General features: G+C 44.8%; 1 protein-coding gene and 2 long non-coding RNA genes across 5 annotated transcripts in view; 1 reads left to right on the forward strand and 2 right to left on the reverse strand.

Moving 5' to 3' along the window:
* Positions 1–18481, reverse strand: part of KCNQ3 (potassium voltage-gated channel subfamily Q member 3) — a 200309-nt gene extending 181828 nt beyond the window's left edge. For all 3 annotated transcript variants that reach the window (XM_051778442.1, XM_051778440.1, XM_051778439.1), the window contains exon 1: positions 17819–18481. In XM_051778442.1, coding sequence (XP_051634402.1) covers positions 17819–18150 — 332 coding nt within the window. In that variant the 5' untranslated portion in view covers positions 18151–18481. The remainder of the gene's footprint in view (positions 1–17818) is intronic.
* Positions 2121–9901, reverse strand: LOC127466990 (uncharacterized). Its single transcript, XR_007902925.1, has 3 exons — positions 9461–9901; positions 7916–8075; positions 2121–3486 (listed from the first exon to the last, which is right to left on the reverse strand). It is a non-coding gene; the product is annotated as an uncharacterized LOC127466990 (long non-coding RNA).
* LOC127466989 (uncharacterized) lies at positions 12802–14451 on the forward strand. Its single transcript, XR_007902924.1, has 3 exons — positions 12802–12835; positions 13620–13705; positions 13817–14451. It is a non-coding gene; the product is annotated as an uncharacterized LOC127466989 (long non-coding RNA).
* Positions 18482–24563: the final 6082 nt, after the last annotated feature.

Raw genomic sequence — 24563 nt, forward strand, 5'->3', positions numbered from 1 at the left:
GCCCTGAAACACGACAGCCTTCAGTTGATTTGTCTTCTCTCCCTGGGAGTGAAAATAGTATGATTAACCACAGTTTGTGTGCCCACATCTTGCACTACCACTGAGCCCCACCTGGGCTTGGATTCCACGCTCTCAGGAACAGTGACAAAGCAGAGCTGCCCTTTGCACTAGACCTTTCAATCATTTAATCTGTGGCGTAAGTGAAAACACTGCCAGTGAGGATGTCAGCTTTGGGGATGGCTTTTGAATATCATTTCAAGGCCAGTCAGAGGGAACAGTCTCTCCAGTGGACCATGACCTTTATTTCCCAATGTCTTCCCAGAACAACCATGGACTGAATCCTCAGTTCTCAAAGAACAGTTACTAATATTGAATCATTGCTTGTTCTGGAGTGACACCACTCTCTTTTCCACCAGTGATACCATCTTCTCCTACTTATTGATCCACTTTTTCACATTCTCCTTTTCACTCTCCATCCCCTAAGCAGTCTGTAAGAATCAGCAAATCCAGCACTTTGCTCCTTCCAGTCTTCACTTGCAGAAGGCTTGTCTCTGTGCCACACATGCAAAACAAAAATAATACTGGAGCACTGAGACTACTGATTATTACAGCAATTGTAACCGGCTTCTTGTTAAATTATACCTGCCCCAGCTATCAATCACTGTCATTTCTGTGTCTTGTTGTGTACAAACTTGGACCCAGCCTGGCTAAGGATCCTCTGTGCTCTGTCTGGACAGTGCACAGCACAAGGGACTCAGCTGGGCAGGGTGGACTGCATCTCACTGAGGAGGTCAGGTGTGTCTTTGCCTCATCAGCTTCTCAGGAAAAAGTTGGATGTTTTTATGGAAGCAATGTGATAGGACTTAAAAATGCTGGAAGTAATCTGGGATAATCTGGGAGGTACAAGGATGCACAGCCCAAAGGGCTTTCATCTCTGCTTGTCCCTGAACATGCTTCTATAGTGTGTATAAATACATTATAAATAATTTCTGGGTTAGTAAAAAAGCACTTACTACATCCAAATAGGAATAGCTGCAGTCACTGTGTGGTACTATGCTGTTTCAAACACACATTCACAGGTACATCAGACACAACCTTTGCCATCACATTCACCTCCCATTCATTTGGGTTTATCACACGACTGTACACTGCTAAAAATGTTCTTATCTCCACTGAAAATTATACAAGGGCTTAAAAAGGGTGTCGTGACACAAAGATTAATCTCCAACTAAACCCCTGATTTTATGCTAGATTTGCTGACTCAGAACAAGGCCAGTGACTTTCCTCTGCCTAATCTTAAAAAGAAAACCAAAAAACCAGCAAACCACCAACCTGCAGGCAATGTCCTGTAAGTGATATAAAACCATAAACGGAGAATTACAAAAGGTCTTGCAGTTTGATATCATGTTGCAGGGTAAGGCATTATATGAGTCGCAGAAGTAAAGAAACTTACTGAAACTTATTGAAGAGAAGTGCTGTCAGGCCATGAGACAAGAGAGAACAGCTAAAATCTTCACCCCACTTATGTGCCTCTCCCAGTGCTGTGAACTGAGTGCTGAGAATAAAGTTTAGGTTTGAGAATGAAGTGGTGGAGTCACCATCCCTAAAAATGTCCAAAAAAACAGGTAGATGTGGCACTTCATGATATGGTTTAGTGGGCATGGTGGTATTGATCGAAGGTTGGACTTGGTGATCTTGAAGGTCTTTTCCAACCTTAATGACTCCACGATTCTAAGCTATTCCTATTTTCTTTTACATTTAATGTGCCTGAAATATGCTGCTCCTTTCGTGCCTCTGTTTATTCCTTGGACTTTCTTCAGGTTTTGCAGCGAAACCATGAGCGTGTAGGGGAGACAGAGAGGTTCACCGCTTCAGGGTCAGCCCCAGATTTCCACAATATCCTGGGATTTCAGCTCTGAGGGCTATGCTTTGCACTGGATTTACAGTTGAAGTTTAACTCTCCTGCTGTTTGGGTGTCAGGATGGAACTCACAGCCCTGCGCTGCCAAGTGACAGTGACAACTGTGACATGTACAAAGACAATGGATACACCTCAGAAATCACAGTCCCCTAGCTCTCAGCAGAGCAGTTCAAGCAATAAAACAGTTGGTTTCCACCACTACCTGGCCAAGACACTTCACTACTGCCCCGGTCTTGGGCTTGTCCTCAACCCACTCAGAGCACACGGGGTCTCCCTGTAGATCAACAGCAACATCAGGTTTCACACTGAAGACACTGCAATTAGAGGAAAACAGGCAACTTGCCTGAAACAGGCACCAAAGCACCAGGAGGGCAATTAAGTTGTTTTTTCTATACAAGCAGCACCTTCATTAAGTAGCTTTTAACATGTTCACCTACAAGAGTAATCTTAATTCCCCTTCTTCTTCTGTTTTACATCTCACAATGGGGTCACACCTCTTCCTTCTTCCTTTTGCAAGTTTATGTCCAACATCTCCCTTGCCTCCTTCTCCAGCTCAGCTGCTGTTTTGTCATTGTCACTGGAACTGTGTTCACAGCTGCTGCCTTCTTCCCTGCACCATTACTGCTCGTCTCATTGTAAAAAAACATGGGCTTTCTCGCTTATTTTTCCTCTGCCTTTTTTTTTTTTTTTAACCAAGTGGGCTGAAAACCATTCTTTTTTCCCTCTGGACAAGGTAGACATCAGACAGGTCCATCTGTTCTCCTTGCAGGATCAGTGGCAAAGAGACTGCGTGGACACCTAAAAATTACATCCCACTCTTCAACAGAGCTGACAGCTAAAGGAATGACCATATTGCAATTGCTTTTTTAAATAGCTCAAGAGATACAGCTAGGTATTTATGTTCTGAATAGGATAACATTGCATTGGGCCCTTTCCAGAAAAAAAAAAACAAACAAAAACAAAACACCACATTCTGGCAATTATTATTTCACTATTAATGTAAGGACTACATTGACCAGAGAAACAGCAACAATTTCTGGCCCCAGTCCTGCAAAGCTATGCTACATGAGCTTTACTTTCTGCATGCACATGCCTGAGGGACATCAGCAGAGGTCACCACAAGGTGACAGTAAGAGGCACCACAACAAGATTTAGGTACAAGACTGAATCAGAATTCAGCACTGCAGAAATTTGGTGATCTTGGTTCATGTTTTGAGAAAGGTGTTCCAGACTTTAGACTGCATGAGATTTTTGTATTTGGGGCAGTCATCTTCGGGCCAAAAAGGACAGCTCTGTTCTACCCTCCTGCCTGAGTACTTTGTGAAGTTATTATCCCCACAAGGCCTTCAACAATGTGATTAGGATAAGATTCATCTCACAAAGTTAGTGCTTGTAATGTAGGTGTCTATATGTAAGCCATGTATTGAATCTCCCATTACAGTCAAGTGATACCTATTTATTTGGTATCATCACTGGTAATCAGGATGTGATATATCCCTGTTGTCATTTACTTCAGGATGAGCTGAACATCAGCAATGCTCCTGCAGCAGTGGTTTATACCAGCATCTGAGGAGATTGAAATGACACATTTAGATATTTACAGGGAAGACATAACTACATTTAGTCTTAAGAATTCCAGCCCAATCACTATAACTGCTACTGCTTCTGTTATGTTACAGTATGATGTTAACAATACAGTTAAGATATAAGTAAATATCTTTTTCCTGAGTTACTTCATTTCTCATTTACTTATCTTATTGCTGCTAAATTAGAAAAAAAATATTCCTAGTTATAACTTTAAGTCTTGCCTAATCATCAGTCAAGAATATGCAGAATTATTGATTTAGCCCATAATTTGCAGCAAAGCTATAGCCTACAGCTGTCTTCTAGAAAATTCTCCAAGTTTGGTTTAAAAATGACAAGTGGAAAATTGATAATTTCTTGTGCAAATTCTTCCAGCAGATATCTGTTCCCCTATTAGCCTAAATTTATCTTGCATCATCTTCCAACCGTGTTATATCATCATTTATGCAATCAAAAAGCCCTCTAGTATAACAGAAACTCCCCATCTTCGTAGAGTGGAACAAACATTGATGGAGAACTCAGATTAAGGCTTATAAACACATTATCTACTTCAAGTTGCTGGGAAATTAACTCATGGTAGAATAAGTGAAAACAAGCACTGCCAATGAAGACAGATTTCCATCTGCTCAAAATCTCTTTTCTTCACTCATCCTAATGATGTTTTCTTTAGAGTTACTGTTTCCAGAAAACTGTAAAATATTATTCTGTAACAGAAGAGCTTCCCTATGGTGTCCAACAAAATGTTGTTTCGGAGGTGATTATGTCCTGCTTTGATCTCTGGGAGCAATGTTCTTTCTCATCCCATTTGCTGAAGAATGTGGTGATTCAGGAATTCAGCCCTGCCTATATGCTCAATTGCTAGAGAAAGTTGTTGTTCACTTATTGTCACACCAAGAGTTCCCATCTTTAACTTCTTGGTTATCAACACTGATTGCAAATGGATCTCAAACTAGGACACTGTGTTATCACCTTGACTCTGGGAGCAACAGCTCAAGCTGTGTATGTAGTAACATGCAGATCATGGATTAGCCTGTATGTCATGCTCCTAAATCACTTCCTCCTACCACTGAGACCAGGAACAGATATTAGTTCAGTTTGTACTCTTTCTGGGAAGAGAGATGGGTGTCCACCTCCACTTCATGTTCCCTCTTTCTCGAGAGAACAGCTGAGTCACCACAAGAAAGCTGTTACCTACACAGGTCATCAATAAATCAGTCCTTCCCTAACACCACCGTCACCCCTGGAGCAAAGAGTGATCAGGAACCGTGACTCAGAAGTGTGTGGGTCTGAATTAAAACAACTCTTCTCCTACAAGGATGCTGTTTATGTAGGGACTCTCACTTTGGGCTGTGGTCAAAGTCACAGGCTGGCCCAGCAGAAGCACCTTAGCACCAAATGCCATATTTAACATCAGGGAGCTGTGCAAGCAAAAGAGAAACACTAATGAAACACAAGGTGATTCAGAGATAATTCCTGCACCTAAACTACCTTTCACCATATGGACAAAGTAATTCTTGTTGAGTCCCTACTCTGAGGGAATTTGAGGCACAGTTTTAATCCTGACATGGGTGAACTCAATGTTAAAATCCAATAAGTTAAATAAAAAAGTGTAAAAAAGACCAAAAGGTAAATACAGCTATATCTGAGTAGGAGACAATTTGTCATGTCGGCTCTGTCAACCTGATATCAGCACTTAGGTCCACAGATTTTAAGTCGAACTGAACTCTGTTGTCATAGTCAAAGTAGGAGAGGCTGAGGAAAGGCACAAAGAAGAGCTGGATGATTCAGTGATGGGTGCTGTTCTTCAGTAACCAGGCTATGAATGCCACCAAGGGAAGGAGAGAATATGGGATTGAGTGAGGGACAAGGAGAAAGAGATGGGAAAGTACAAAGGAGTTGTAGAGTTGAGACTGAATTATATTCTTCTGAATAATGAAAATTTGGTGGAAATGTCAAATTACAGTTTAAAAAAAAAAAGAAAAAAAGAAGTCATTGGGAAAGGTTTCCTATTCTCCGTTACCTGTACTGATTACACCGAAGGTTATTCCTAGCATCCCCCAGGGCCAGTGCTGCAAACATAGGCAGTGTTGGTGTTAGTTAGCCTAGTGGCACACAACTCTCGTCGTAGTTAAAAATTTGGAGCATTTTTTCCTCCACAGTGGGCTGACCTGCCCAGCATCTCTTTCCAGATGTTACATCTCACTTCTGCCCATGCATACTCAGGATTGAATGGAGTGGGGTGGGAAGAAGACTCCTGGCCTAGAAGTCTACCTGTTATAAGAAATGCATTAAACAACATATCTGTGAAGAGCAACCAAATTTATCACTCCTCACAATATAAAGTAGTTCAGCTCTTGGAGATACACAAAACTCAACTGGATACAGACTGAAGCAACCTGATTTGACTGTGAAGTTAACCCTGCTCTGGGGACTGGACTGGAGGCCTCTAAAATCCTACAAACTAAAAGGTTTTATGGTTGTAATTGTCAACTCCCTCCTACAACTCCAAGATCAGACACAACCTTCACCAAGAAATGGGCAGAAAGACAGTGCTTCACTTGCTTAACTTCCCCAGCTTATCTGCACTGGATTTGTTAACCAAATAACTGGATTTAGGAGGTAGGAAAAATCCGCTTTCATCTTTGAGGAGCAGAGAGGGAAGGAAGTGTTTATATAAACCAGCTCCCAACGTGACGAACACCATGGTGTGAATACTGGCAGCTCTGGGACAGGGTGGTGTTCACTTGTTTTCTTGCCAGGGGATCTCCATCTCTCCTATTTATCTCATTCCTTAAGCTGGCTTACCTTACTGAGAGGACAAGTCTGTTGTAGAAGGGAAGTACCTTGCCAGAGGTGCAGGACCTTGACCTTGGCCTCTGGTACGAGCAGAGAGTATTAGTAAAAAATGAAAAGATTTTGTAGTAAGTCCAGAACAAGTTTGTGGTGCAGCAGCCAAATCCAATTGTTCTTCTGACTGTAATAGATTTACTCTACATTTGCACTGACATGACTAAAAGAGGTTGCTGGCTCAGTATTTCTGCAAAAACAAGCAAAACGCAAACTAGCAGCTGTAAAAGGAACACACCACCACCCAAAAACACTTCTTTATGTCAGGGCATTTGCATGCATCCAGATTTTGTACAGTTCTCCGATGATTTCAGTATTAGGTTCAATTATGCTGGTTTTCTGATTCAGCTGGTGTATGAAAGTGAGCATGCCCTTGAAAATACTGAGTGGTGCCTACATATCTCAAAGTCTCCAACTTTACAGAGAAAACTGTAGCACTTAAAAAACACTGGGCTTATGAATGACCCTCACAATCACCCTCATTCACAACAGGCCATTCAAATTGACCTTTTACACTTGTTACAGGCTTCAGAAGGGCAATGTCCAAACCACTCACAAAGTGTTTTCTGGGCCCTAAAAGACACCTGCTAGAAAGCAGTGCTGTCTTTGATTTGGTGAGGCAATTTTGAGAGACAGAGTCAAGAGAAGCAATGTAAATGGACAGAAATGCAGGAATAGGAGGAAGCTGGCCTGTTGCTGGCAAACTCCCACCACAGTAACACCTGTGCCCAGGTAAATCCTGAATGGCCACAAGAAGATGGAGGGAAAACAGAGTCAATCCCAGGTTTGGATCTGAAGCTCAGTACAAAAGGTAGTTATGTCTGGATTTGAGTGTGACCTCAAGATCAACTGCAACTATGATCATAAACCAATAGCAAATTTATGGGAGGGCTCAGGGAGATGAAGCCCATGGCAAAACAAAGAACAAAGGGAAAAAGTGGAAAGGTAAGCTCAAGAGTCCCAACTAGAGAAAGATATTAAAGCTACTGAAATCATATGTTCTTTGGCATCATGTCAGGGAGGACCGCAGGCTTGTCATGGCCTGGGATAATAAGTAGCCACATATGTAAAACTCTTGAGGAAAGGGAATTAGAACTGAGCCTAATATTAATAAAAGCCTATGTAATAATATGAGTCATATTCCTCTTGCCTTTAAAGGTTTGACTTTTCTGTGTGATTGTGGCTTTTACTACAGACATTTACCAGAGATAAAGTCACCTCAGCTCCTGCTATAGGCAACGGAGAGTTGCTCAGTAGAGATGAAGGTGTAATTTATCTTCATGTAAAGCAGACCTCCACATCTGGTTGGACGAATTGCACCAAAAAATCCATTGACTGTATTGACTAAATCTCCACTGACTATAAAGAGAAGTTAAATACCTACTGAACATGTCTAAATTCAGCTGTCTCAATGTGGCTTTGATCCTTGCCTCTCAGGTCAGGCAAAAAGTTTCCCATTCCCCAGGTGTTTTCAGTGCAAATACCCAAATTTAAGTTAGTCACATGAGGTCTCCTTTGTAGTCAGCAGAAGGTTTCAGGCGCTGCAAGAGGTGATTAATCTCACCTAGTTTAGAACTGTCTTTAGAATGAGATTAATTGCACTCTAGAAAGTTCCATTTCCTGTTTTTCTTTAGCATCTATAAAAGGATTCCAGACAGCTTCCTCAGATAATGTGATAGATGGATGGATCTCATTGTGACTGTGGAGAGACTGACGCTCGAGCCCTGAGGAAAAGCAGGGAAATGCAGTTCGTTTAAGTAATTTAACACTGAAAAAAGCAGTGTATTTGACAATGTACTATGTGATAGCACCATACTCTGAGAGCAGGAACTGCCTCTGTCAGATCCCACCTCTGCATCAGAACCTGACAAGGTAATGGAGCAACATCTACAATAATGAGTGAGACGAACTCAGGAGAAATACCCAAATATCAGCAGCAACACAACTAATAATATCTTCTTCTATGTTTTACACAAGTAAGAAGCTTGATAATGAATGATCAGTGGGCTCTTCCTCCTGGATTTGTACCACAAAAATGTATTCTTTTGTTAATATGCCAAGATGTGGGGGTGAAATGTTTGAACCTCCATGGGAGTTTGATCAGCACAAGGAATGTTGAAACAGAAAAGGGAAAAGCCATGGCAAAGTCCCATGAACAGGAAGAAGAAAAGATATAGAATATAAAATGTGTTACTGGACACACACATAGGGTGAAACCTGTATTACTTCAGTGGGTTAGGATTTCTTGGGTCTTTATCTAAGTGAAGGGTCTTATTCCACGGGTCATGGTTTTAAACTAAAAGAGTGTCCATTTATATTAGGTATAAGGAAGAATTTTTTTACAATGAGGGTGATAAAACACTGGCATAGGTTGTCCAGAGAGGTAGTGGATGCCTCATCCCTGGAAACATTCAAGGTCAGGTTGGATGAGGCTCTGAGCAACCTGCTCGAGTTGAAGGTGTCCCTGCCCACGGCAGGGGGGTTGGACTAGATGACCTTTAAAGGTGCCTTCCATCCCAAATTATTTTAAGATTCTATCCCAAAAAAGTGGCTTTTTGCATAGACCCAGGAGGATATTCCCAAATTGGTAAGATCTCATATATAAGAATTACGTCTTTTCTAGTAACCCAAAGATGCTCAGCCCTGCTCTCTGTCCATGAGACCAGCTGGCATGACCAATGTCCATATCATTGACCTCACCTGTCTCCAAAGCAGGGAGCCCCACTCAGACTCCTACTGGGACTGGTCCCAGGTCTGTGGTAACACTTGATCTGTGCTCAGTCACTCAGAACAAAACCATGGGACAGGTCATCCAGCAGTGTTATCAGTCAGTGTGTGTCACTGCTTGGGAACATCCCTGGTATGGCTCTGCCAATTAGTCTAGGCAGTTAATGCCTACTCTAGGCATGAGGAAAGCTGCTGTCATAGCTGCAGAGCAAGGCTGGTCCTGAGCTGTGGCCCTGTGCATCTGGTGGCACGGCGCAGACGGTGCCTGAGGTGTGATCAGGGAGCCTCAGCCAGTTGTGTGCATTGAAATTCTTCCAGCACGTCTCACAAGAGCAGCAGTGTTAGCAAAGGTAGAAGAGCAAATTCCAGTTCGTGTAATTACCTTCCTAAATTAATTCCCCTGCAATTTCAATCAGCTGCTCTTGACATTCCCTCCTCAGGGTGTAATCCCTCCTCATAAACGCTCTGAGCCCTGCATGGGGAGGCATGAGGGGAGCAAAGATAAGCAGAGCTGATGCTGCACTGCTGAGAGCTGGTGGGCAGCTCCCCACAGGGCGCTTTGGGGATTTCACTATCAGTCCCTCAGCAGCTGTACTTGCTTCTCCTCCATCCCCACTGAAAGCAGAAAATTTTAGACTCTGAATTTACAGTCAGTGGGGAATTCCCTGTAAAGAGTCTTCTGGTTTAGTATTAATATCTCTGTCGTTCACCTAAAGTTAGATACAACCCAAATCTAATGGCTTCTATAAAATGTAGAAGAACTAGGACCTGGATGGATTAGGACATTTAAGCTTTCAGCATTGCTTTAGCTCTGCTTTAGAGGTGGATGGTACGAGGAACAATGAATTAATTTCTTGTACAAGGTACATACCATGTCAAAAACATGACATATCTGAGATAAGAAGACAACAATTAAATGCACATCACAGAACTAAATAGATAAAAAAACCTCAGGTTTGAACAAAAAGAAATGCGGACAATTTTGACACAGGTACAGTACCTCATAAAGTCTTTGTTTTACTATTAATTCAGATGACCATGAGAAACACCATAACATTAAAAACTGGGTTCAGAGATATGAATAAAGTCCTAAAAAATGATATTGCATTAACGGGGGGGGGGGGGGAGTTTTTATTTAGTGAAATGTTGAATGGAGTTTCTTAGTTCTGGTCTTATTAAATGCTTCCTTAATGATGTGGAAAAAGAAGTAAAATTGAATGTTAGCAAAAAAATTATAAGGTACTAATATAGGAGGTGACCAAGACACTAGTGAGGACAGAATAAAGTAAATATAAAAAGCACCTGAGATTAAAACACAGCACAACATGACAATCACGAATTAACACAAGTTGGCAAAGTAATGCAAAACACATTCATACAGCTCCCAGCCACAGCTCTGAAAACTGGGGGGACAAGCAAGGTGTAAGTATCCACAACATAAAACAAAGTGTGTGGACTCAAAGTAAAAGACAAGAGCCAACCCAGAGGATGAGGAGTCCTACACTGCTGGCATACAATGGATCTGAACTGTTCCACCACCATGGACCAGCACCCAAGAAAAAGTAAATTGGGAAAGACTTTGGCAAGATTAATGCACATAGGAGAAAGGAGAGCACAGGGCATCTCAAGAGACACTGGAGGCTTCTCATGCCAGGGTTGCAGCATCTCTCCAACTGAGATTTAGCAGTGTTAGATATATTAAACCTTCACCTCAGCATGGTTTGCACCACTGAGGAGGACAAGGTGTTATCCTGGTGACTACAACTAGAGGTGGCTGTTTTAGCTCTAGAAGGGATGAAGACCTGTGATGGATCCTGTAGAGAAGTGGAGCTTAGAAGGATCTCACCAGGCCTGAACAGAGCAGCGAGCTGGTTGTGCAGAGGAAGATGATGATACCCAGTGCTGCTTTGCACCAAGTCTCAGTCACACTGTTCTGCTTTGGATTACCTCAGTGCCACCTTGGATAGGTTCCTCCTGACATCACTTGCTTCAAGTCAAACAGACTTTTAAGTAGTTTGCTCACTTAAGGCTGGGGAAGGCAATTTACGGATTTTCAGCCTGGAAGTTCTCCCAAAGTGCCTTTTTCCAAAGTAGGTTACCATGAATCCAAATATCCCAAGGCGTGTCCCTCTCTTCTCAGAAAACACTAAGTTTCTCAGCTACCACCCTGAGACAGAAGGCAGCATACACTTAACAGCTCTTGCAGACCACATTCCCTCCAAAGCTATTAATATTTAAGTTATTCTATTTAATACAGTATCTGCCAGAAGCAATAGTAGATGCAATGTCTCCATGGCTCCATTCCTTCTGTAAAGTTCCATGCACAAGAAGAGAGTATGGCACTATTAAATACAAGAATTGAATATACCATTATTAAATACAAGAATAAACATTATAATTTATTTATACCATGCAAGGCTGATCATGGTAGTACCCAGCCACTCAGCTACCTGGCCATGTCTAAGGTCAACAATCTATTATGTTTTTAAAAAGATATAAATGATCTCAACACTCACTTGACTGATTTTGATCAGAAAGTTTATTGCAGTTGTTAAATTAGATACAAATTATTCTAGTTCAGACCTTGTCCTCGAATATTGCACATGCATCTCAATGCTACAAAGGACTTTCTGATGACCAAGAGATACAGAATCGTGTTCAACATACATGCACAGGTTTGTATGCTGGGTAACCTATAATTAAAGAGGATTTAATCAAGTGATATTTGAAGACAGGGAGTCCCAAAAAAAGAACATAAATGTGCAGGGTGAGTAGCTTCTGAGGTGACCTTCAGGAGAAGCAGGAATTGCTGGGGCACCTTCATGTTCACTTGCATACTTTCAAGCACACTTGCACATGTTCAAGCACACTTTGACATATGACTGGTGTTATATAAATGTATTAGTTTTCTAATACAGCTGTTAATAGTCTTTAGTTACTATTTTTCCCACTAAATTTGTTTTGAGTGTTTCTACATTTTACAGCAAAATGAGCAAAATGGGCGTGGAAAGTTTCTCCCTGTTCATTTTTTGTACCATTTTCCTAATCTCCCTCTCAGGTTAAAACAATAAGTAAAACCCAGGTGCCCTCTCCACCCAGCAGCTGTTCCAGAGGAGCCCAGGCTCTGCTGTGTCCTGTCATGATCTAATGTTTGCTGCAAGGAACAAACAGAGGCACATGAGGAAACTGAGATGAACAAAGTGGTGCTTCCAACCACAGTCCAGGCTGGAGATACTGCGGTCAGTCTAGTCCTGGCCTTAACTGCTGGCAGTATCTCCAGAACTGCAGGGGTGGCACTGAGATGGTGCTGCTTCTCACACCAAGTTCATAAAAGAGAAGAAAAACTTGATTTGCTGGCTGCTGGAGGGGCTTTGCTGTATCACTGCTCAACAAATGGATGAAATTTGGGACTGTTCAGTTTTATAGACATTACACCAGGGACTATGACTTCTTTTTGAGAAGCTATTATTCCTAGCCTGAGCTGACAGCACTGAAAGACCAGCTGCTGAGTGTTTGCTGACACTGGCAGTCCTGATGCTCTCCCACATGTCAAGCCCTCCCTCATGCATTGCTGACCACGGTGGATCTTGACACCCATCCAGACAAGGCTGCATTGCATAGTTTGAGCTGGGGATTGGACTTGCCAAAAGGGTGCTGAGGGACCTGCATCCCCAGGGGTTTGGAGGACACTGAGGCACACCCCTGTGCAACATGGAATCGTGTGCTGTAGATGAAAACACACCTATTCTCACCAAAGGTCTGTAATTTCAGAGGTAGTTTGGATGCTTAAACAAGCGTTGGGCACCTGCAAGCTGCTGAAGTGACTCCAAAGCTATGGCTGGGAATCACAAGCCACTCACATTACCCAGACAGTGGTTTCCCCAGGCTCTGATGCCCCTTCTCATTCCTCCCAGCAAACCCCTGGTGACCACAGCCTGTCATGTTGGCTGATCCCAGTGACTGAGGCACAGTCCCATCTCCTTAAACCACACACAAACACAGGGCAGCTCTGCAAGTCTGGAGCTGCAACAGCAGAGGTGTGTGGTAAGGTCTCCAATGACTAAGACTTCATTATTTTTTACAAAGTATACTGCAGAATATTTATCTGTGCATTATGATGAATTAGCATAAATAATTAAAACAGAACTCAAACTGGCAAACACATAAGCAAAGGGCACTCACTAATGGACCAGGCTCGCTCTGCTGCTCCAGGGACTCACTTAGATACAAGTCCTTGCCAAACAGGCCAAGGAAGGATTCCTATTTGTCTTTCTTTTTATTCTAAACCTGTTCCCATCTCACCCCAAATGTCACACACAGGCTGGAGGTGGGTGAGCACATCTTAAAGAGCATCTCCCAAAGGGGGAAGAAGAAAATAATGGAAAGCCCCCAAACCTTCAACCTGTTCCCCAAGTCCCATGACACTCTTCTCTGCAAACAACACACCTACGATCAGTCATGCAGGAGGTGCTCGCTGGTGCTTCCCAGAAATGCTGATGATTTGATGGGTCGCATGACTCTGCCTCCTCTTTTTATTCCAGGTATTAAGCAGTACTGAAAGAAGATTAAATGGCAGACAGAGAAGGGTTCTCTCATGTTCCCCATGGTTTCCCCCTCTCATCAGCAGGTACACATGGTGATCTGCACCAGCAGAGTGCAGCTGATATTGCACACTTTCCCAAAAAGAAAAATCTAATCCCAAACCTTTTCCTGGTCTTATTTTTCTGTGAAAGTAAAGGCTGCAGTTGTCTCAGAAGATGGTATGAAAACGAGAATATATCCTAGATACCTCTCCTTCAGCCTCTATTTTCTTTGTCAGATTAAAAATTTTTCACAAATTGCAACTCCCAACTTGATCCGTATTATGTTATCTTTCTGGACTCTGTTCATTATCCAACAAATACTTCGTGCTTACAATTAAAAATAAACTGGAAAAAATCAAAATCTTACTTATTTTCAATTCTTCATTCTATTCATTAATGCTTCAGTGCATAAATAAAGCATTTGGATGGTTTGTGGAGGTGGACAGGTCTTGAGTCTGTCTCCCTGTCCAAAGTACACATCCCACGAGGCACAACCGCAGGGGTTTCCTACAATATATTATGCTGCCTAACACAAAGGGAAATACAGTACTTCATGGGAACATCAGTTATTCCTACAGCAACAGGAGCTCAGGAAAGAGCAGGGATAGACTGTAGCCTGACCTGCAACCCCCAAGAGACATGTCCAAATTAAATACCTCAAAGGTTAAAAGAGATTTATTTTTTTTATTTTATTTCATTTTATTGAAAATGTTCAGGAGGAGTTTAGCCTTACAGAGGTGAAATTCTTCTTAGGAAAAACAAATTTCTCTTACCAACTATGCCACTAAGACATTGCCACATTGCCAAGAAGTCCATCAACCCTGGTGTCCCAGCAAAGCGGAACTTCATGGGTGATACATAAATCTCCTGTCCAGTAGAGCTGCCAGAGAATAAATGTTTTCAGATAGGAAAGGAAACAGAGTCAGCTTCTTTAGGGAACGACTCCCCAAGGATAGGCTTGGACAAACTCACTTTTGCAGAACAAGAAAGAAGGAAGAATTACAAAGAAAGTATCTCATGCTACTTTCTGTAAATCACTGCCAGTGAAAGCTGAATGTTAAAGTTGCCATCAGGAACCTTTCCCTTTCTCCCCTGCATCTTTGTCCCTAGGGCTTGGTAGGGCCTGATCACGTTCATGCATTCTCCTTGAATTATGTCAATAGACTGAATCATTTCAGTAGATCTAACACCACCTGAACTAAAGCAAGAGTTTACAACAGGCACTGCTCAAGTCTTATTTATGTGCACATTGTAAGAGTGAGATACACAGGGGATCATGACCCCTTTGCAGCCATATGTGCATCGCTCTATGATTTAACAAGATCCCATCTGTACCACCCTTTTAAAAGTTCTAGCACCCAAAGCTTTTACAAAGACCTTGGCAAAGCCCCTTCCTGAGCCCCATACAACATCCTTGGCATGTCCTGAAGGTTGCAACCCTCTTCCATCAGCAGCTTCCCAAACCCTGGGATATACACAGCACTGGAGTCCTTTGTATAATTTTTTCATTAAATATCTCTGAATGCTTGGATCTATAAGGAATTAATCACATCCATTCATGCTGCAATCCCTTTTGGCTCTCAGCTGTTTATTGTCTGGTTATTTGTATATGAGAGCAACCATCTTACTGGTAGTTTTGAGTGCATGGCATTTATTGCAGTTACTCAGAAGATGAGACAAAGTGTAACATGCCACTAAGATAAGAAAAATGGGACTTTTACTAAAGAGTAACACAGGATCAAATTTGTCTATTTTATGGAAAGATAGGCAATCTCTTGCCTTCCCAAGGAAAAGTGTAAACCGTTCTAGTGTGAAAAGTATCACTGGGGGACTGCTGGGATGGTACTACACATTGTCACAGCAGCACCTCCAACACGAGAGGGACTCCTTTAGAGAAGGAAAAAAGGTTAAAAGACAATTCATTTGAAAGCAAGAACAAAGACTATGGATACCAACTTAGATGCTGTTTCCCACAGCACTTCTGCTCTCGAGCAGGTCTTCATTCTTCAGTGGCAGGAACAAGCTCTGAAGTCTGTCAGCAAGATCTCAGCACACTCTGCCATCACTCTCACCAGATTCCTTTTTGTAGGGTTTGATCCTACACTGAGGCGAGACTGCACAACTTCAACTGAGTTCAGAAGGAGCTGAGACTGAACAGAAACCCAGTGGGGCCAACTTGGACTGCTGAGCCCCCTGGGGTGTCCTGGGAAGAGACAGGGTGTTTGTGCTCAGCTGACAGACTTCTGTGTTTTACTTCCTTTAAGGATAAGGACTTCTAAAAGTGTTTTGTTTCATTTTCATTAATATTAAACTTGGCATCAATGATTTTAACAAAGCTGTTATTGACTTCTGTGAGAGCAGGTCAGACTCACATTTCAGTTTTGCAGGACTGAGTAGTCACCAAAGGGAAGTTGACCACACAGTGTCAGGTCCACTTCTAAGAAGGATTGAACCATCCAAATATCCTGATTTTTTTCCTGTTCTGTGAATCATATTGCATAAGGATCTTAAGGTCAACCACACATGTGGAGAGCTACCTAAAATAAACGTTGTAACTTGGAAATTCTTATACCGCTGCAAATAAACGTGAATCTCTCAGCTCACCTGAGCCCCTCCACACATATCCACTGTCCTATTGCCTATATCCAGACACAAGCCTGGGCACAGATTTGACCCAGTTGCCACAGAGGAATGCCAACTGCTCACAGTGCTCTGCCATGTGCCAAATCCTCACTGATGCAGTGTGTGTGTGGGTTGACCAAGGCGGGATGAAAGGGGTGCCCCTCCGTCCAGACATGGCTCCCCCCAGCAAGAAGCAGCATTATGCAATACTGAGCACGCCTGAACAGCAAGCTCTGGACCAAAGAGCCTTCCCAGTGTAACACACTCCAAGTGCTGTCGCTCCCTGCCTGCCAGCACGAGTTTTCCTGTGGCAAAAAGGAGCGAAAGAACTGAAAAAGTGTCACAGTACCCAGTATCCGCATATTCATAGAAATTAATCTGGAAAATAGGACCTGTGTCCCAAGATGTACTTTATAAATAAACACTGAAAAGGGGGGAGCAGCAATGAGTGAGTGGCATGCAGAAGCACACCAGTAGTGAACATTTCATTTTAATTTTTGTCCAGGGCTAAATCCTTGCCAACATCATGAAAAATTTGCCTGAAGGTAAAAATCACAGCCCTACACTCAAGGTGTTTATTTGCAGGTGCAAAGACTATGCCAACGATTAGGACTTCCCAAGATCCAGCTCTAGGCTACAGCCCGTGCAGCCTAGAGAGCTCTGTTTGACTTTGCCAAGTAAACCAGTTTCAGAAATCACTGCTTAAATCCTCTGTCATATAGAGCTTTGCACACCTAACAGCATCAAAGAAAAACAGTACCACCGTGATCACTGATAATCCCTTGGGTTTTCAAACACATTCAAAACATTAAACCTCACATTTATTTTAATAGGACTCTACGAACTCCATTCTATGCTGTACACAGAATTATTTTTTCCTATGAAAACTTAAAGGTACAGAATTTTTAGGAGTGCAAACCGTTCGCCATTCACTTGACTTGTGAATGTCACAAAACGAGTTTGTTTCCTCTCAGTTCACTTGTGGTCAGTGTAACTTTCTACCTGACAGCACTGCAACGCTCAGGTTTCATGCACTGCGAGGTGATGCTTATCGGACCAAAACCCGATGGTTTTCATTTGACACTTTCAACTGCTGAAGGCGTCGGTTCGCTCGGGGTTTATAACAGTGAGTTGAACCACACGCGGTGCTCTGGGCTGAGCTGAACTGGCCGCGTTCCCCTGAAGCACTTCGAGCCTTAAAACCGCTCAGAGCTTGGTCTTTCTGGCATCCCTTTTCCAGCGTCTCAGACACAGAGGCTCGGGAATGCCACTCCAAGGCAACGTGGGGGTACGGACAAGACAGGAACTCAGACTTAAAAGCAGCTGCTCTTTTTGGAAAACCCGACGACAGAAAAGAAAGAAATAAAGCCGCTCAGCAGCACACCTCGTATCAGACCCTTGCTCCCACACACACCCGGCGCCGGAGCGAGCCCCTGGAGCGCCTTACGCAGAGAATGATAAAGCAAAACGGTGTCCCCGGGCGCATCCCCCCGGGGCAGCCCCCGGCATCCCCCCGGGGAGCACCGCGTACTCACACGAAGGCGTGATAGAGCAGCGCCCAGCCGCGGGGTCGTTCCAGGGCGTCGTAGATCAAAGTTTGGATGCGGCGGTACCTGGCGTGGTTCCGCTTCACCGGGCGGCTCAGGGGGGTCTTCGCCAGCAGCCCCAGCCCCGGCGGGCTCCGCTTGCCGCCCTCCTCCTTCCCGCCGCCCTCCAGCAGCAGCGTCCCGTCCCGGTCGCCGCCGGCGCCCAGGGCCAGCGAGCCCTGCTCGGGGTCGCCGCCGCTCGCCGCTCGCCGCCCCGCCGCCGCCGCCGCCCCGCCGGCCGCGCTACCGCCCGCGGCGCCGCGCCGAGCCTTCAGCCCCATGGTCGGGCCCCGGAGGCGAGCTGCGGATCGGCGGCGGCGGCGGCAGCCCCGGGAGCCCCAGGGCCATGATCCGAGCTCCCCGCCCCTCCCCCCAGAACGATTTCTCTATGTATCTATATATATATATTCATCTATGTATGTATGTATATATATATATATATATATATATATGGGGGGGGTAAGCGGCAGTGGGCTGGGGGAGTCGATCACATCCCCGTCAGGTCATTCCCGCCGGCGGGCAGCGGGCAGGCAGGCGCTCGGCGCGCACCTGGGGCCGGCGGGAGGGAGGGGAATCATCGCGGAGTTTATTTACCAGCCTGATGCCCGAGCCCCTTCCTCCCCCACCCCACCCCCCCCCCCCCGCGCCTTCCCTTCCTCCTCCTCCTCCTCCCAGCTCCTGCCTCCCCCCAACCCTCACGTTAGGGAGTGGCCCATTGTATGCAGCCAGCAAATAGCCGGGCGCCCGCCCCCCGCTCCCCCAGCCCCGGCTGTCGAGTCATCTGCGGTGTGGGGGGCACCGGTCCCGGCCCCCTGCCCACGGGAGTCCCCCTACGCCCCCCCAGCCCCGGACCGACAGCCCCCCGCAGCCGCCGCCGGCGCCGAGCGGGGAGATCCCGGCAGCCGACGGAAGGGGAGACCCCGCTCGACACCCGGGGATCCCCCTGCAGCATCACAGCCCCCCTCCTCCGTTGCGGCTGGAGGAGGAGGGGGGAGAGGAGGGCATCCCCGGCCCCCGGCGGGGGGCTGCTTCCACCGCCGACGCAGGAAGGAGCGGAGGATGGGGATGAAGGATGCCGGGAGAGGCGGCGGGTGGGTGGCTGGAGGCGCTGCTGCCGCTGCGGCTCGAGCCGAGCCGAGCCGAGCCGGAGCCTCCGCCCGCGGAGCGGGGTTTCGGGGGCAGCACAGCCGGGCAGCCCCAGTCCCGCCGGGGAGCCCCTTTTTGCCCGGGGCTCTCGCGGGAGATGCTGCCTCTGTCCCCTCCCAGGTGGCTCCTGGAGGGAGCAGCGCCGGTCCCGAGCCCGGCTGCAGACCCCAGGGGTCTGCCCCGACCCGTAGGACCCAAGAACTCCCCTCGGTCCGCTTTGCTATGTGTACCCCCCCCCGGTCCAGACTTCGGACCTAAAACCTGACGGGATGTGATTGACAGCCTGTACCCTTTTCCTTTCAGTTTCTGGGCTGCAAGAAAGAGGGGAAGCGACAAGCTTTTTTTTGCCCTACACTCTTGGTGCCCTGGGATTTCTGGCACAACACACTAGAAACAACCCCTCCGAGACTTGCTCTTGAGTAAAAACCTGTCTGCAGGGCAGTGCGTTCGCATATCTGCCCCTTAGGAGGAACAAAGGGTCTAAAAATAAAATGCAATAACATTAAATAAATTATTCAATTAAAATAATAAAATAAGATTCAAAGCCTTACAGATTGCTGGTTGTTTTCATGGGAGGTTCTCCTCCTCCAGATGGGGGAATTTTCCTGGTATCTCCTGAAGAGATGCCAAGACACCCAAGAGCCCTTCTAGACTCATAAGAGAAGCAGATTTGCCACCTACTCTAGCTGCTCCTGTTCCATTTCTGAGGGATGTGCAGTCCTCCTGTTTCACACACCAGGAAGGACAACAGATGGAAAGGGAGCTCCTGGAGGTGATACCTGGACCCACCACAGGCCATACTATTTTGGACCCGAGTCACTCAAAAGTGACACTTCTGCCATTGCAGTGCCGGGTGGAAGAAGGGCTGTTTTCCCTACCATATTTCACCTCTGAGGTAATTCTCTTGAGCAGAATCTGTGCCAAAGAAGAAAAACCACCTCTGCCTTCAGCTCTGCAAGCTCCAGCTTTAACATGTCTCAGTCACCATTTGATTTTGAGCCTTTGCAACCCCGTGGGATTTGTCTACAAGCAGCTGAGAGCAGACAGCAACGTATCTCACACACATCCCCCAATGTCTGCAGCCAGTGTCAGGATAGCTGAGATCTCCATGACATTTTCAGCGAGGAGGGGCTGGCCTGGGCGCAGCACCGGGACCGCACACGTTCTGCTGCCTGCTCAGCTCACATCTATCAGCATCATTTGAATGTCATTTATAGCTGTATTCCCAAGGAGGGCTGTGGGAGGCTAGGAAGTTTTGATAACTAGGCCATTTATCTCTCTCCAGCTCCTGTTCTACCTCAGTACAATAGCGATTACACTTCCCAATACCACAGGGGAGCTATAAGCATTAGCGAGGATGGATGGGGCACTGAGAGTGGAGCATTTCCTTCAGATAACACCCTATGCCTTAACCTTCATCCCAGTGTTGCATTAGGAAGAGGTGGGAGGAGAATGGGAGAGGAAAGAAAATTTATAGCTAACCAATTCATCACAGCTTTGAACCACAACAGTAAATGTTCAAACCAAAATGGGAATGGTAAATAATTTTCATGGGGAAAGGCAGTAAATTATTTTCACTTGCAAAGGGTTGTACCAATGTCAAATAGCAATAGGTGATTGATAGGCAGGCACACCAGGAGTGCCTTTTATAGCCCTTGCACCAGGGACACAACACTTTTCAATATCAATTACATGTTGGGGGTTTTCAGTTGCAGGCTTCTGGGACATTTTCAAGCCTCAAATTACAACCGTACAAAACACCATTTGAGACCCAACAGGAAAGAGTTTCCATCTCCTCTCTAAAATTAAAATCCCGTAGCTCAGTGTCAGGAATTCTCCTCCTCCATACTCCATCTGGGATAACTGTTGCACAGATGTAGCTGTGCTGGCTGAGAAGCAGTGTAACGCAAGGGGAGGTAGCTAAATTCTTCTAGATCAATCCAAAAGCCACACAGCAGTTTCAAGGGGATCTGAATCAAAACCCAATAGTAGTGCTACTGTACGTGGTTGGCAGTACCACTGTTTGGGACCCCAATCCTATTGCACACCTGCTGGCAAAGCTCCCGCTGATGTCGAAGGGAGTTTGGCCAGATGGAGGGCTCCAGGCTATGATTTGGCTTAATGAGCAATTACACTCCATTACTATTATTTATGATGTGCTGCTGGCAGCACCCAGCGTGCACAGGTTTGATATCCACCTCCTTGGCTGACACTGGAGATCTCTGTAATCAAAAGCAAGTGCTTCTGCCGAGCTGGAGCTTGCAGCCAGGAGGTTGTAACAGGCTCTGCTGGGAGTGTGCAGAGGGACTGCTGGTAAGCATCTCCCAGTAGGTTGTGCTGGCCCTCGTCAAACAGGAAACTGCTTCACTCAAAGAGTTTATATCTAAAATCAGAGAAAACCAGCAAGGGAATATATCTGTTGGTCAATATAATATACCTTTATCTTGGCTTTTTCATAGATCATCTGGATTCTTGTGAATGACAAAGCACAGGAGTGGTTGGTAAACCTCACACGAATGCACAGAGTGTGTTCTAGTAGAGCCACATGAACATTCAGCTGGAACATCTAGATCACGTTTACAAGAAGGAAAAGGGCAAACAGAAAGTCAGTTACTGTGCAAAAGACTTCAGAACCAAAATGGTCGTGAGATTAGCTGCTCATGAGCTTCAGTGACAGAGGAAGAGAGATTTGGTACTTGAAAAACTAGTCAGGAGCTCTCTAGGAACCGGGAACAGAAAGCAACACTGTCTACAGTATGAGTGAAACTCATTAAAATGTCTTGTCCTACTTTAGTAGGGCATGCTTTGAAAAAGGTGCTGAAGAGCAGAACTACAGGGAACATTTCCTGGGATGAAAGATTTGAAGCTTGAGGACCTCTTGACCCAGGAGTCTTATATATAGCAAGACTCAGTGCATGCAGGGTGAAGCTATATAACCATAGAAGTAAGTGGGATCTCAGTTTCAGTGTAAGCACTGATGCTGAATTTTGTTGCCCTTCTCTTTCTATCCTTCTTCTGGCTCCTCTATTTCATCAAGCAAAATTTTTGCAGTACTTTAAGGCTTCTCCTTTAGGGTGAAAAGATCTAATCTTGTTTTTAGCTGGGGGATCTGACACCAACCTCCACTCAACCTTTGGTATAAGCTCCATTAAGCACCCTCATGCTTTTTTCTCTGAAGCTCCGAAGGAGGACTCCGTCCACAGACAAAACTACCTCAAGATCACTTTCAATCACGTAGTTAAAACTCACTACTTGGATGCCCACAAAACCTACCAGTGTGACTGAGCATGGTTTGGAAGCTGCTGCTGCCAAATGCCAAATGAGACAGTGCAAGTACGAAGTCCAGCACTGACACGTACCAGCTTCACGGAAAACATGAAGTGGAAAATAAATCTCCACCACTACAAATTACTGCATGGGTAAAGAAAATCAATACACTGTAACTTCACACCGTCTCAGTGCCATTAAAAGATCGTTGAAAACCAATCAAAAGGGCATCCATAATTCACTCATGCTCACCTTACTGAATCCACGTCACAGTCAGGAAGCATGTGTGCATCCATCATCTTGTCCCGTCATTTTGCACAGTCCCTGTCTTTGAGACAGGAGGAGGGATTTCAGCAGCAAGGTTCATGTATTGTATCAGTACCTTCAAACCTTGGGTTCTAGCTCAGCTGAGCTCTAACCATCCCAGTCCTTGACTTCCTTGAAAAAACTATTAATCCTAAACTTCTTTGTTTCTCAGCCCACTGAGTTTAACCCTTTCACATGGTTGGATCTGCCTTACCTTGATTCATTTTGGGGCATGCCCGTTTAGCACACAAGACAAGGCAGCACTAAAGTATTAAAAGTCAAAGTGCTGCCCGAAAAAATTCTTCACAGAAGAAAAGCAAGCAAATAAAGATGGGTCTTCATGGGTGTTTTGCTTCCTCTCCCCTAGTCTCATGTTTTACGACTTTTTCTGAGCCTCTTGGAATTTCTCTCTTTCCCTCCTGACTATAAGGGAGTGAAAGTAAGGTGAGAGTCTCCCTTCCAGGTGTTGGGACATCACACGATCAACCCAAAATACTGACATTTGAACTCTTATTCCTACAGTTGGCAACTCTAAGGAATATGTATTGGAATTGTTACTGACTGAAATGATTTCTCCTTTCTCTTTTAGGTAATTTTTAAGGTTCCATAATGTTCCTAATATAATACAGTCTCCCCCTGTCAAAGTGAGTCTGTCAACTGGATATTTTTCCTTAACATCAGAATAATCAGTTGGAATGTCAGTAGTGGAAATCTGATTGTGCTATAGATTCAACATCAAACAAAGTTAGTACAGAGTTACTAGGACGTGCAGCCTGTGACTAATTTTACAAAGGGCTCCCATCAAATTCCCTCTTTGCCTTTAGACCTGAAGAAATCACGCTTGAAAGAATTGTCTTGCAGGGAACTTACCCACTGGTTTCCTTTATGCTGCCTATTTTTATACAAGGCAGCAGCCTGGCTTAGCTCTTTTGGGTATTTTCTAGAAATATTTATCCAGTGCTTCTAATGTTATGCAGAACAGAAATGTCCATGTGGCACAATTTGAAGTAGAAAAGAGGGAGAAATGGTGGTTACATATGGCAGAAACCTTTGAATACCAGTTTATAATTGCTATGATCCACTGCAAACTCCTCAGTCAAGTTCCTTCTAGTGGAGCAAGAGAGAAGAAGCCTTTGCTTTGGGTGTTTTGGGTGCCAGAATTATGTTTCTTCATGACATGGATTCCATCACTGAAGGTAGAATATGAGGATGATTAAATAACTGGTACAACTTCACCACCAGGCCTGGGTAGGACCATAACTGGTTGTATGAAGCACCACATAACGTGAAATGGAGATGTTGTCTGTCAAGTTCTCATGGCACAGTCTGCTTTACAACAATAGTCCTATTCCAGCAGATTCCTGATAACTTCAGTTGGAACCATCTCTGATGGATAGGAAGCAGTCTTCAGATATTCATAGAATCACAGAATCAAGGACTGATTGAAGTTGGAAGGGATCTCTGGAGGTCATCTAGTCAAATCCTTGTACTCCAGCTACACAAAGGATTGAAGAACCTGACATATATTTTAATTTCAAGGAATTTGACCCAGAGCTACAGCATGATTGACAGTTATCAGTCCTTCACATGTGGAATCCAACTCTGGCTTGCATAGGTATCCCATCCTTATTTACATTCAGCTCTTGAGAGGAGAACACCCTATGGGCTGGCAGTGATCCTCCAGGCAAAATTTCTGTCCACTGTCTTTGGTAGCTGCAAGATTTCGCTCCAGTCTTCCAAGGATGCCACTTATCACTTCCCTAAACAGAGGAAAAAAGTACCCTGTGTTAGGACAACTTCTGTCTTTGCAAATGTAAAACTGAAAATCTATTTCCAGCCTCCTTTTCCTTGCCCACTCATCTCCAAGATGATACTTCCCTCTTCCATTGAAAGCAGTCTCTGACAAGCTTCTCCAGGGCTTTCTGAACACTACAGCTCTGAAGGACCAGCAAAAGCCTCCAAGTCCACCCCCCAC

Source organism: Manacus candei, unplaced genomic scaffold (assembly GCF_025592945.1).
Source record: "Manacus candei isolate 608988 ecotype Guabito, Panama unplaced genomic scaffold, ASM2559294v1 h1tg000013l, whole genome shotgun sequence".
In the NCBI taxonomy this organism is placed as follows: Eukaryota; Metazoa; Chordata; class Aves; order Passeriformes; family Pipridae; genus Manacus; species Manacus candei.